The 13,748-nt window shown below is 36.2% G+C and overlaps 2 protein-coding genes across 2 annotated transcripts; both read right to left on the reverse strand.

Moving 5' to 3' along the window:
• Positions 1-1,139: 1,139 nt before the first annotated feature.
• On the reverse strand, positions 1,140-10,173 carry mbd3a (methyl-CpG binding domain protein 3a). Its single transcript, XM_055033570.1, has 7 exons — positions 10,012-10,173; positions 7,897-8,053; positions 5,494-5,631; positions 5,296-5,386; positions 5,013-5,190; positions 1,914-2,069; positions 1,140-1,807 (listed from the first exon to the last, which is right to left on the reverse strand). Exons 1-6 carry the CDS (start codon positions 10,023-10,025, stop codon positions 1,919-1,921), a joined length of 729 nt encoding a protein of 242 aa, XP_054889545.1. The 5' UTR covers positions 10,026-10,173; the 3' UTR covers positions 1,140-1,807; positions 1,914-1,918.
• Positions 10,174-10,896: 723 nt separating this feature from the next.
• On the reverse strand, positions 10,897-13,379 carry LOC129362175 (cytochrome b-c1 complex subunit 10). Its single transcript, XM_055033571.1, has 3 exons — positions 13,257-13,379; positions 12,075-12,216; positions 10,897-11,250 (listed from the first exon to the last, which is right to left on the reverse strand). The coding sequence occupies exons 1-2, from the start codon at positions 13,304-13,306 to the stop codon at positions 12,096-12,098; spliced, it is 171 nt and encodes a 56-aa protein (XP_054889546.1). The 5' UTR covers positions 13,307-13,379; the 3' UTR covers positions 10,897-11,250; positions 12,075-12,095.
• Positions 13,380-13,748: the final 369 nt, after the last annotated feature.

The raw sequence follows: 13,748 nt of genomic DNA on the forward strand, positions 1-13,748 counted from the left end.
AAATGAATAGATTGAAATAAAAGTATATGGTCATGGTTGGGTGTGTTCATCATGGCTACCAATGAGGTGTTTGGGGTGGTCCAATTACACCCCCCCAGTGATGCTCATGCTCAGTGGTATTGTTTGCTTCATAGCTGATTTTATAACAAGATGCCATAACTTGGCAAGGTCTGATTACTGACCTTAAAACACACCGAGGAGACAATTTATGTTGTGCGACATACATTTAAAAAAATACATGTCTTCAATAAAAGCCCATGTATGCGTTGAAATCACACGACTCATAAATTTATTCTACGATTCGGGTATTTCAGCACTTTTAACAATTAATCAAAAATAGCAATTTTGATAAAACACTTGAGCTAAATGTAATAAAGGATGCACCAGCAGCAGAGGGCGTTCCTCTGATATAAAGGAACTCAATCTCACCTTTTTTTTTTGTTTTTTGTTGATGACCTCACTTAAGGTGAAACAGGAAGGAGAGGGGGTTCTGGGTAAAAGGTCTTAAATCTCATACAGTAAAGGTGTTGTTGAAAACAGCTACTTTCAGCCGCTTCTCTTCGATTGTTACATGTTATTTCATAATTTGTTAAGTGCTGTATGGGGGCTTGCTGCAAAAACACATTAAATGCAACATTTCAACACATCAACAATTACCTTCCCAGTTATAGTTTATAGAGAAGGCACAGATTGAGGATTTCTGATCAATTATTGGTCAAAACACTATATATATATATATATATATATATATATATATATATATATATTATCATTATTCTGATACTTAAAAATAATTTCAGTGCCTTGTGGAAGTATTCACATCCCTTGACACCTGAACCTATGAAAATCTGAAAGGAAAGCAAAAAGCATTAATTAAATATTACTTTTTGTATAACTTTGTGTTGAATTTAATCAAAGAAATAACTTGGAAGCCCATAGTGACTCTGGAGGAGCTGCAGAGAGCCACAGCTGATGTGATTAGATATTAGACAAATCTGGCCTTTACAGAGGAGTGGATAAAAATCATAAGCCTGTGGTTGCAATGTGACCAAACGCAAAAAAAATTAATAAATAAAAGGAAAAATCTTAAAGTTTATAAATATTTTTGCACTGCGTTGTCTGTGAAACAAACTCATGAGTTATAAAGAAGCTGCATTTATTTCACAAACAAATTTAGTATAAGGATGTACAGTACATCAGTGTTGTACAATTTCACTTGTCTTTCCAAATCTTTAACAGTACTCTCTAAACTTTAATGTTGTTGGCAAAAGGACGCAAACAATGCAAATATAATGACTCAGGCTTAGTATCAGGAACAAAACCAACCATAAAACTTGAAGACAGTCTTTTACTGACAGCCACAGGAGTGCTGTTTTTGTATAAAAAATACTGCAGCTCTTCTATGCTTTCAGAAACACACCGTATAACAAACCACCAACAGTATCAGTAAAATATAAAGCAAAGCAATCTGGGAGAACAGTTAAAAATATACAGCCTTTGCAGAACCCACATCAACATTATAAAAACACGCAAATTCACATATGTGAGGTTTGTAACTTCAACACTGAGGTTAAACAGCTGGAAACTAAATGTAACACTGCATTGTATTGAGCACCTTCCACAGCTGCCTTACATTAGTAGAGGTAAAACAAAAAAAATTAAAATAAAAAGCACCCTTTTAGGATTACACTACCAAGTGTAAAAAAATATAAAACAATAAAGATGACAGTCTTTGTTTGGGTTCGGAAAAATTTAAAGATCTTTTTTTTTTTCTGCATTCAAAACAAAATGGAGTCCATCAGCAAACCTGAAAAGAGACGAGAAAGAAATGTCACTCATTCAGGAAGGTAATGCGGTTTATGTTTCTGTAAACTATATGAATCAAACAGCTCTCATGCTGCGTTTACGTCTACCTCGGCTATAACTCCTCATTCTCCAGCGGCTCGGTCTTCTTCTCCACTTTGTCGTCTGCTGCGTCTGCGGCAACGTCCTCTATGTGAGCAAGAGAGTCGGCCATCAGGGCCTCTTCAAGTCGTCTCCTCACATTCTGCACCAGGTCCTCCTGCCTCCTGCACACAAAAACACACACAATGCCAAAGATGACATGTTGTGGCTCTAAAGTTACACTCCCCCACCTCATAACTGTCAGAGACTGGAAAACTGTAAATACTTTCAATCCACCACAAAACATCCGTCTGTATATGAAAGGTCTATTGACTGATTAATCATGATTAGTCGCACATTCTCCATAGTAATCTTGCGATTAATCAAAAATAACGGCATTTAAAAATGTCTTTTAATGTACCTTAGCAGAATGCTTACAGTATTCTTATAAAAATAATAAAATATGAATGTTCTTATATGCATTGAAATGGATTTACTTGTTTTATGTAAATTTATGTTTTTTTTTTATAATTGCAACAATACGAGAAATGAAAATTATAAAGATTATTTTACAGAAAACTCTATAAAAGGTACTTTCTCTAAAGAATTTGTCAGAAGAACTCATACATGTACTATTGTACAAGATAACTGTGCAGCAGTACAGTTAATTTTCCTCCTGTCATGAAAGACAATTAAAGGCAGCAGATTTTAAATGGGATTATAAAAAGGAAATAAAGAGCAATGCATAAACTGCAGCATCACAGAGTGTAATGCAGAACAAGAAGTCATCCCATAAAGAGCTGTTAATAAGGCTTATTTTTGGGCAGTTCCTCCAATTGTTTGATGGAAAACCCTAAACACATCAAAAAGCTCTTACGGAGGAAATGGATCCATAAAATCCTGAGGAAAATTTACTAAGATGAGCTGGTTAAAAACAAAAATCCTTGGAGTTGCCTCAGAAGCGAACAGCTGCATTTAAAATGATGATTTACTATGGTTTGTTTACAACAGCTAAATAATTCGGGGGTTCTTCCCGTTTCTCTGCCTCTCAGCTGTGAGTGAGGCTCACAGCTGCTCTGCGCTGAGCCGATTGGGAGGAGAGCTGGACAGGAGAGGAGAGTGGAGCTGTTTTCAGAGACAACTTTCCTAAGAAACGGGAGACTAAACCCACAGCTGAAACAGAGAAATAACTTCACTCCACAGTGCAGACGAGGTTTACATAAAAATCCGTGCATTAGTTTTTAACGCACGATTAATTTTGGTCATTATGAAAGTTGCTTGACCGGATTCGCAATGTAGACTTGTAAATTTAAGAGTTTTTATTGTATTTTTAGCTCCTTCTTCACCACAATAGACCAGAGAAGCATCCATATTATTGAAGACAAATTCCATTTAGTCTAATAATGTGCCATCATCACTCAGAGGCAAGGCATCAAGTTCTTCTCAAACTCTACTCAAACTCCTGAGTTTGAGTAGAGTCCTCAAGTTGAGCCTTTTCATATTTTGCCAAGATGTCACTCCAAACTTCAATGTTTTTAGTGGGATTTTATGCAAAAGATCAACATAAAGTATCACATAATTGTGAGTCGAAAGAAAATGAAATATGGTTCTCAAAATATATATAAAAACAAAACAAAAACAAAAGCCAGAATAGTCATATTTCCAGTTTGCTACAAAACATGTAGGAGGCATAGCAAACATGCTTACCAGGGTGATCTGGAAAAATGAGACAAAAATCAAACCTGTAGACATACTAGAATTGATTGGCAGAAACCAACTCTGCGCATGCCTCTGAACACATCATCACTGCAGAGAAACATGGTGCCGACAGCATCAAGCTGTGGGGTTGATTGATTCAGCAGGGTCAAGGCAACTGATGAGCGTTGATAGGAGGATGGATGAAGCTAAATGGTTGAAGAAAATCTTCTAGAGACTGCAAAAGGCTGAAGACTGGCAGCTTATCTTCCAGCAGGATAACAAGCTGGAGCTACAATGCGATGATTTAGATCAAAGCATATTTGTGGTCCAGTCAAAGTTCGGGCCAAAAAAATACTCCACAATCTATGGCAAGACTTGAAAACATCTGTACATGGACTCATCATCCAATATGACTGAGCTGCAATAGTGGTGGAGCCAAACACCAGAAGCAGTTAAGGGGTTATTGAGGCCAATTATGATAATTATGATAAAATGGGAAAAAAGCTAATGAAAGTTGAATCTAGATTGAAGTGAATAACATAAGCAGAAACTAGTCAGACCACAAACACACAGCAACCTACCCAGAAGAGAACCACGGCGAAAAAGAAGCAAAGATGACTGGAAACAGAAACTATTCAGCTGAAAACATTTGGATGAACATAATCTTTGTGCAAGCAGTAAAAATATACATTTTTTAATTAATTGCACAACTAAATCCAATTTTTTTAAAAAATCATAAAAGATATTAACATCTCATCTAAGTGTTATCCACTCTAAAGTTTTGCTATAGAAGACCATAAGGATTTTTATTTCCTAATGGTTTTCTATTAGGAAATAAAACACTCAACAGCTTTTATTCCGGTTAAAACAAGAAAAACATCATCGGTATAACTGATTTTTTACGTTATTTTTATTAAAAAGAATGCCTTTAAAAATGTTGCCGAGGTTGATTATATTTAAGTGTATTGTTTTAATATCAATTTTCAGTTAGAAATGCGATCACCATGGCAACCCTAGTTAGAAAACATCCTTCTATCGATCACTTTTATTTCAGGAGTAAAAACAGAGAAATTCAGTTTAAACCTGCAATTAAGTCACTTTATTTCCCCCAAGAAATTAGCCATTCATATGAGGACACTTTTTTTTTTTTTGACAGAGCTCAATATTTAATAGGAAGTTCTAATTTTACACATATCTTGTAATAATAAATTAGTTAGAAGTTGTGACAGTTTTCACCCTCTGACCCCAGAGTAAACAGACAACCCTTGGAAGCACAAATACAATCAATCACAAGAGTCACCTTTGACACTCTGAATAATCTCTTTAAAAAAGAGCCAGTTGTTCATTTGATGGAATCATTTTCTATAAAGGAAGCCAGAAACAATGGCTTCACACAAATGCTCTATACTTTTAGCTTTAATTGATCCTACCTGATGTCATCATCAGTCACCACAAAGGCCTTGCAGAGAGGCTGGGTTGTGTTCAGCCAGACTCCCGGGTTTTTCTCCACCGCCGCTGTGAGCTGGCCAGTGATGGGCGCTGGGCTGGTGTGCAGCGCACTGGCAATGGCAGACAGGAGCGTTTTATCAGAACACACCGGCCCGACGCCTGAGGGGAAAAAAAAAAAAAGAAAAAAGAATGAGTCAAATCAAGCAACAGAAAATGCTAATTTTGAACTCGAGCTTCTTCGCATCTTGGTAGTCCTGTCCTCACCCTGCAAGCCTTTGGGAAGGTCCATAGTTTTCACCAGCTCTTCTGCTATGTCGAATGCATTTAACCCGCTCAGCTTCCGCTCCCAGAACAGCTGACCAGAGAGACAGATGTTAGACTTTTAGCTGGAGGCCAACATGCTCCTTATTCAGGGCAAGATAAAAACAACGCCCTGACTTTTTCCTTCATCCTCCAACTCACTTGCTTTGGTTGGTCCACCGCCTTCTGAGGGTCTGTTTTCACCTTGTTGTTGGGATGATTAGTTATCTTAGTCACTGGTTGTTTGAAGATGGAAGCAGTCTGTCGAACTGGGAGTGTTGTGTTTAAATCAGGCTTGACCTGCAGAAGAGACGACAGAATTAAAACAAAAACAACAGCTTAAAAAGTGCATTTGTGTTTGGTAGAATCACTGTTCCATTGTTTGCATTGTCATTAGCAATTTAATTGTGGTGAAGTTGATTAAAACCTAAAGAGGTTGTTTTATAAGCATTACAAAAAAAACCTCTCAATGTTATGAAAAGCAAGAAAACGAAGGTAAGAAAAATCTACATATTTGGAGTTATTACACTTTTAATTCGCCTTTAGTTCCCATAGTTGCAGTTGCATAAAATCATGTAGGTTTATCACCAAGTGAATGATCATTGATTACACCAAACAGGTGCTAAAGATCATCAATAATACACACTTTTTGAGGCAGCAAAAGCTGACAACTGAATGAGGAAGAGAAAACAAAACTCTTCCTCATTCAGATACCTTGAGATCAAACTCAAGGTAGTCGCAGTATCTCAGAAAAGTGAGAAAAGCCCATTTTTGTAAATGTTTTATTATTATACATTTTCATTGGACAACATGGAGGCTACTACACTTTGATAAAATGTAAAGCAGTCACCATGCAGCTTGTATTACTGTGTAAATTTGTTGTCCTCTTACAATAACTGGACACAAAGAACAATAATGTTTAATCAGCTGGCAACAAAAGTGAGTATGCAACAAAGTGAAATTGTCCAAATTGTGTCCAATTAGCCATTTTTTCTAATGTCATGCGACTCGGTAGTGTTACAAGGTCCCAGGTGCATTCAATTTGGTGGCATTGCTCTCACAGACAGAAGATTTTAAAGCAGACCAAAATCTCAAGATGCGTTATTCAAACTTCACAATCACAAAGAAGCTGGAAGCCTTGAAGATGGATTTCCAAGGAAAGCTAATGCAGCAGATAAAAACACATTAAAATAATTTCCCTCAGGAATCAAAAGATATCCCACAGAGCAATCTGCTCAAAACTGGTAAAAAGCAGCCTGGACTGTCCAGGGAAGTCAGTCAAAGTGACTCAATTTTGTGCAAAAATGCCAGCGACTCTGAACTGACGAGTGAAAATTGGGAAATATTTGGCTGAAATATTTGGCATATTGTTATCGGAGAGGCTAGAAAGTTGAACAATAATGTGTTTCTGCAGGCTATCAACAGAAATAAATGTTCTTTACAAGCTTAGCGCTGCTTTTCTGCATTTAATGGAAGATTACATGAGACAGAACACTACAAGGATGAAGATCTGATTAGTTCCGCAAGACTTTTGGAACGACTTTCTAGCAGCAACGAAAGCAGACAGTAGCCACAACAAGAAAGGATGGATTTCTCTTTGCTTCGTTCACAATGTTTCTTTTTTACAACTTTGGCATAGAAGTCTAAAACTCTAATCTGGTCCTAAGGAAATCCTTAGGACCAGATTACACTTAACATGGCTCTCATGCAACTAAACCTTGTGAATGCCTTTTGTCCGAACTGCCGCTGAAGGTTGCCCTCTTTCCCTCTCTCTCTCGGTGCACAGTGCTTTACACACAGCTTTCAAATTGCAGTTGTGTACTTGAACCAACACACTCTTCGCAATAGTGTTTCAAACACATTTTCGCTTGGGGTCTTTTTTGTTTGTTTTTGTGCATCTCAGACTTTGCTTTTCTCCATCTGTCCTGCCATATTACATTGAAAATTCGTTTGTGTTTTTTAGACAGGTGGCGATTTGAAGACGTTCACTGTAAAATTACGTTTCAAAGAGGTCTACAAAAATGATCAGTTTCTTATTATACACTGTGAAGTTAATTTCTGTCTCACATGATAGGTAGGCTCCGTTTTTGGCTTGTGTTTATTCATCTCCTTATTTTTACTTCTATATTTGTGTCACTGTAGCATTTCAAAGTATGATTCACTGGGAACTTGTAATGTGGATTCCTCTTTACATAGCATTTTGTGTAAGTGTAATATATTATCTAGAACATGTGTAAATTTATTTTTATCTTCTTTAAAAGTACCACTTATCTCTGACTAATGTAATGATACAATACAGGGAAGGCCCAACTATATACACACAGGATTCAAAATTTTAAATAATAAACCCCTTGTTTTTGCTACTTGATTTATATATAAATAAAATGGAAATCTGCACATGTAAGGGCTACCAAGCTTTGTATGAACAAAAGCATTTAACCTTTCAATAAAAGGGAAAAACCCTGTTGAAAATTGACAACAAAAAATGATCTTGGTAACTTATTTAATGTTGGTTTCTGGAAGGTTGTTTTCTTCATATCCTGATCAGTCTGCTGTTGGTCTCACCTTAAGCTGATGATTTACATCGTAGAGATTCTTGTGTCTGCTTCTCTGCACTTTGGTCTGCAGCGATCGTCCGGCCCGCAGCTGGCCGGCGTTCACATCAGTGCGAAGGTCGCTGCGGAAAATCTGTGGCTTGTTGAGAATTCGCTTAACGGGTAGGCTGAAAAAATAAAAGAGAGGGAAAAAAATTAAATACGATGAAGTGTTCTTTTTAATTGTGCATGAATGTAACATGAAATGAAACATTTAAGTAGGTTTACTTAAATGAAGAGGTGATTTACCAATATCACTTGGCTATAAACACTATAATGCAAAGAATGTTTCTTTTCACATTTTCTGCACCCCAGGGTTGTATTACTCAGCTGCCTGTGGACGTCCACCTCCAATAGATGGAATGACATAAACATCAAGCACATTTCGGTCTTATTTCTATTGATTTTTGGAATTAAGGTCCGTTGAGTAAAAAGTCTGTGTAGAATAGAGATGCATCAATCAGACGCTAACAGGCAGATACAGATTTCCAGGTTTCTTAAGAGATCTGAGCTTTCTATTAGGTTTGGCTACAGTTTCATATCTAAGGACTATTAAACATAAGTCTAATTCACAGCAACTTTATTTTACGTCTACAATTAAAACAAAAAGTTGGCCATAAATGAGATGAATGCCAGGGCCTCTTTACAGAGGTGGGAGAAATTGCCCAATTATCTCTATGAAAGCATAAAAGTGCATGTCTAACATCTATCTGATTTGATAAAACTCAAAACAAACCCTGAACAACAAACATGCAGTTAGTATGTTGAAATACTGAAAAAAATAGGATTTCCCCCCCCCCCCACTTTGATGCATTAAAAGAACCGGAAAGAAATCAGACATTTTGAATAATTATCAACGATCAGAGAATTTGAGAAAATACTGGCTGATTTTGACCATAGGCAAGTTGATAAGGGTGGAGCACTGCCTATTGTACTGAAAAAAAAAGTTCCCATAGGTTTTTATGAGCTGCAAGAGAAGTGGATTAGGAAAAAAAGACTAACTCTGCCTAATAGTGTAAAAGTTTAAAAATAAAATGCACATCTAAATTCCAGAAAATAAATTCTGTATCAACATTTTAAGAGATGCAAAAAAATAAATAAATAAATAAAAATTTGGCATGTGGAACTGTCATCAAAAACAAAGCATAAAAGCAAAAAGTGGTCAATTAGAGGATAAGAACTACCATCACATCAAACATTTTTCCATATTACAAAATTCAGTAAATGAGAGTTCCATAACTGAATTAAAAATTATTGTTAACCAACAAATAGTCAGTTGGATACATGAGGCCCCCTCACATCCTTCCTCTTTCACGTGTGGCTCAATACAGAGGTGACTGGATGGACTGGTTACGACAAGCCAGGGAGTTACAACAACCAGAAGTATTTCCTTTATCCCTATTGTCACTAATAATAACAGTAATAATAATAGTAATAATTTAACTTGTTCTGAATAATTTTACTCAACTATAAATAACATTTAAAAACCAAGAAACGTCTGATTAGTTCATGACTGACGGAAAAATACACTTAAAAAAAAACAATAACTTAGCCACATGTAGACACACCGTAAATAACTAATGTCAACCTGTGCAGTATTCCTCCCTGTCCTCCCATTCTTCATTATATGGACACAACACACACACACACACACATATATATATATATACATATATATAATTTATTTTGTGTGTGTGTGTAAAGGAAAAGTTGCAGTGTCTCTTTGGCAGCAGGAAGGCGTCATAAGGTCCCAGAGAGGAGGGGGTCGCTGAATGAAGTGCAACACCGGGCCCTGCACCCTCGCGACTCCAGCGTGTGTAAACAATGAAACTTAGCTAGCTAATCAAGCTAGCACCCTGGGGAACAACAATGACCCACACAACATACCTACCGCCTCCAGTCACAGTAAACCATACATTCAACGCACCCATAAAATTAAAAAAAAACAATTTGTTTAAGACGGTGACAGAGAATATACATAACTCCGACATGTCCACATGCTAATGAAGTGTTTAACTACTCAACGAACGCGTGCCTGCACGTCTTGTTCAGAATAACTCAACTAACACGCAGTTCAACGCCTCACCTTTTTCTCTCCATGGTCCCGTTTTGTATCGCAGTGTTGGCTGGAGATTCTGCGAAGAAAGAGGGGAGAAAAAGTCCGCTATCTACCTGTCCTAAATTTAGTGTTTCGCTGTCGAATCCTGCTGTCAGGACTTTTTAACGCCTGCAGATCACTCCGCCTGCTGGACGCGCAGCATTAATCTACTGTAATGCATGCGCCACACTTCACTGTAAACTAGTCCGACTTCCGACTATGCATCTCTGCTCTAAACGTTTTCGCTTACAGTCAAAAAGCAGGACCATCTTCCACCTACAGGTGACTTTTTACATTTTATTTATTACATATAGACTGTTTTCATAGGTTTGTAGTTTTAAAGTTAGTTGTAATAAAACATCTTTTATTGCACTTGGGAAAAATAATAGAACACAAAGGGCTACACACATATTGCAAAAATAGAATAAAAATACAATTTTGGACATAGAAACTATTTTTTGCTCACCTTAAAACAGTTTCAAATGATATTTGGATCTTAATTTATAAACCTAAATATCCACACACACATCATATTAGTTGATTTCAGGCCTTATATTGGCCTGTAACTTAAGTTTGTGATCATTCTCTACAGTAAAATATGACTAAAGAAAGTAGCTCAACCAACTTTACTCCCCGTATTAGAATAATCGTCTTTCACATACAGCTCAGCTGATTCTTATCTTGTAGTCTCTGAAAGCAAGTATAAAAATACTTTTTTTTTTCCATCAAGCCAATCAAAGATCTGATTCAGTCAACAGTCTAAAATGCAAACCAATTCTGCCAGGAATTGAATTTAGTAAAAAACCACTTCAATCATGTTTTTAGAAGTTTTCAGATGCTTAGCAAATGCTCATAAAAATACTCAAACACAAGTTAAAATACATACTTTACTTCTTTTTGAATCAAAATCAAAATCAAACATCTAATTTGATCCATATAACACAATGATTTAAAGAAAAAACAAAATCCTCAGACTGCACAGGTAGAGGAAGCAGCAGAGATGACATTGGTTTTTTCATTCATTCTTTTGTTTTACACTGGCAGAAAACAACGAAGACGTCAAACGCCTGGACGATTCCACGTAAAGTTGATGAAAGCAGTTCGGTGTTGACTGTGGTATTTGTGATGGGCTCTGCAGTGGGGCGACAGTCCGATGAACAGGCTGCAGCGGCTCATGCTTGTTATGAACATCTCAGAATCAGTGACAAGCAAGAAACAGAAACCGACCTGGGAAAAGAAAATGACAAATTGAGATTTTTTCATTCAACTCAAGATTCAAGCACTTTCCATCTTCTTCATGAATGGAGGTGTAAGAACAAAAATAAAATTATACCCACGTATTGATGTAAGGGGTTAACAAACATGACCAATCGCCACATTTTCATCACTGCGTGTTTTCCATCATCATAAAATCGCTCTTTGAGCCTTAGCATCTGGGTAAGTAAGGCTTTGCTCACACTGCTGGAGAAACTGTTTTTTGTTGTTGCTGCTCATACCGTCAGATCACATTTCAGTCACCTTTTACATGAAGTATTCTAAACTAAAATTAATTTTTGTAAACATGGCACACAATAAACTGTTAAATATAAACTGTTGAATCTACAACAAAAAAAGGACTAAGCATTTTCCTGTGAACACAGGGCGTGTTGCCATAAAGATCAATAAGAGTGTTCAAATAGATCAATGACACCTGAAATATTCTAACCTGATGAATATTGCATTCAATACATCTATTGTGACTGCAAGATGAAAGTGCAAATTAGACTAAATGTATTTTACAAATGTAAACTGCAGCCATGACAATGATCCAGACATAAAAAAATATACATAAAAAAGTGCTAATTTTCTTAGTCATATTTTAATGACTTAGGCACAATATAATTTAAGAAAACATATGAAACACCAAAAGAAACAAACAAAAAGAAATTAAATTATCATCATCATCATTTTGCTGGCAAGCAGAAAACAACAGTCTTCTTTGACGGTCAAAGCAATACCGCAGATCACACAGAACCAAACAATTAATACACACTGTGTCTCTATGTTGCTACCTTTGACTGACAAGTCTGGCCCTAGTCGTCCTTCTTGAATTTGCCGTTGATGTAGGGAACATAATCCAGAATCACACGCCAGTCTGTGAAGTAGACCAGGGCCACGCCTCCAGTTGTTCCCCAGAAGGTCATAGTCGGGATCCTGGAGAGTGGAAACAAATCACTCAAACACATAAGTGAGCCAAAAACCAATTTGTATTTGAGAGAACCACATATTAAGGTGAAGCTAAAAAAATGCATTTGGTTGTCTGTTTAGTTAGATGGATTAAAAAATAGAAGAAAAAAAAACAATAGACAATACACGTTAAACAGATGAAAACAAGCATAAAGAACCATGTCAGTCAAGCATTACATCAGAAATTACACAGTAAATAAACACATATTAGAAATAACAGTCTCATTTCCAGATGGGATACAGTTATACAGGGCCCAGGTTTTTAGTAACTTGCAAAAAAAATTTTTTTTTATTCAAATATTTATCCTGAAGACAGTGGAACAAGGAATGCGGTGAAATTAAATTTGACATTTTCACACCTCCATTTTCTTTTTCCATACTTACACAGACCTGGAAACTATTTAAAGAATCTAATTAAATTCCTTTCCAAACTTGTCAAGATTGTGTAGAAACTCAGTTACTATGACCCCAGACAATTATGACCGGTTTACTCAACTTGTTAAAAATTAATAAATAGTTAAGACAGGCAAAACTATTATATTATGCAAAATATTATGTAAAAGGTTTTTAAATAATTTACCAGAATATCTTGATCCCCGATTTTATTTTAAGTATTTGACAAATAAAGCCAGTTAGCTCTTTGTTCACCTTAAAATAATACTGAAACACATAAGTGAGCCAAAAACCAATCTGTATTTGAGAGAACCACATATTAACGTTACAATACGTTACAATATTCCCAATGCTATATGGTAATCGGAAAATAATAATAATAATAATAAAAAAGAAATAGAAAAAGAGGATAATGTCTTAATGTAACATATTTTCAATTTCACGGATTTTTGACCCAGAATCGAGCTAATAGCCTGAAACATACCTATGTCCCCATTGCTATGACCTCGGCTAGGCTAACGGCTAATTTTAGGTACTACTAAGCCACAACTCCAAGCTCCATATGTCAAATTTAATCAATTATTTACCAACAAAAGCAATATGAAAGCACATACCACGACTTGGCGATGGCCGTATACTTCTGACCGATCAATTTGCCAATCATTTTAGATGAGATATGCCCTTCTACCTACAGGACGCGCTCCTTTAAATGGTGCGAAGAACTTCCGCCACAACGCACCCTAATTACTTCCGCTTATTTACAAAATAAAAGTCGTGACCTAAAATGAAAACAATCTAGTGCTCCTGTTGCATCCTTCCCGAACGCGTATGTTTGGGAAGGATGTAACAATATATTGTGGAAGTAGTCTTGCAAAATATATTACTTTAAGTATTCAAATAAAGTTTTTTTTATTGATCCTAAATGACAACATTGACAATGTGTCAGTTAGTTTTCATTTGCTACTTATTCTTCGTAGAATATTATGTGTACTTGTTCTGATGTCAGTTTTTTTTCGTAACTACCACTACGTCTTATAGATTTACATATGATAAAAATGAAAATAGACTACCAATGAAAATATTAAAGATCATTTTTACCGGCCCTT

This window comes from Poeciliopsis prolifica, unplaced genomic scaffold, assembly GCF_027474105.1.
Source record: "Poeciliopsis prolifica strain line A6 unplaced genomic scaffold, Auburn_PproV2 SCAFFOLD008, whole genome shotgun sequence".
Lineage (NCBI taxonomy): Eukaryota > Metazoa > Chordata > Actinopteri > Cyprinodontiformes > Poeciliidae > Poeciliopsis > Poeciliopsis prolifica.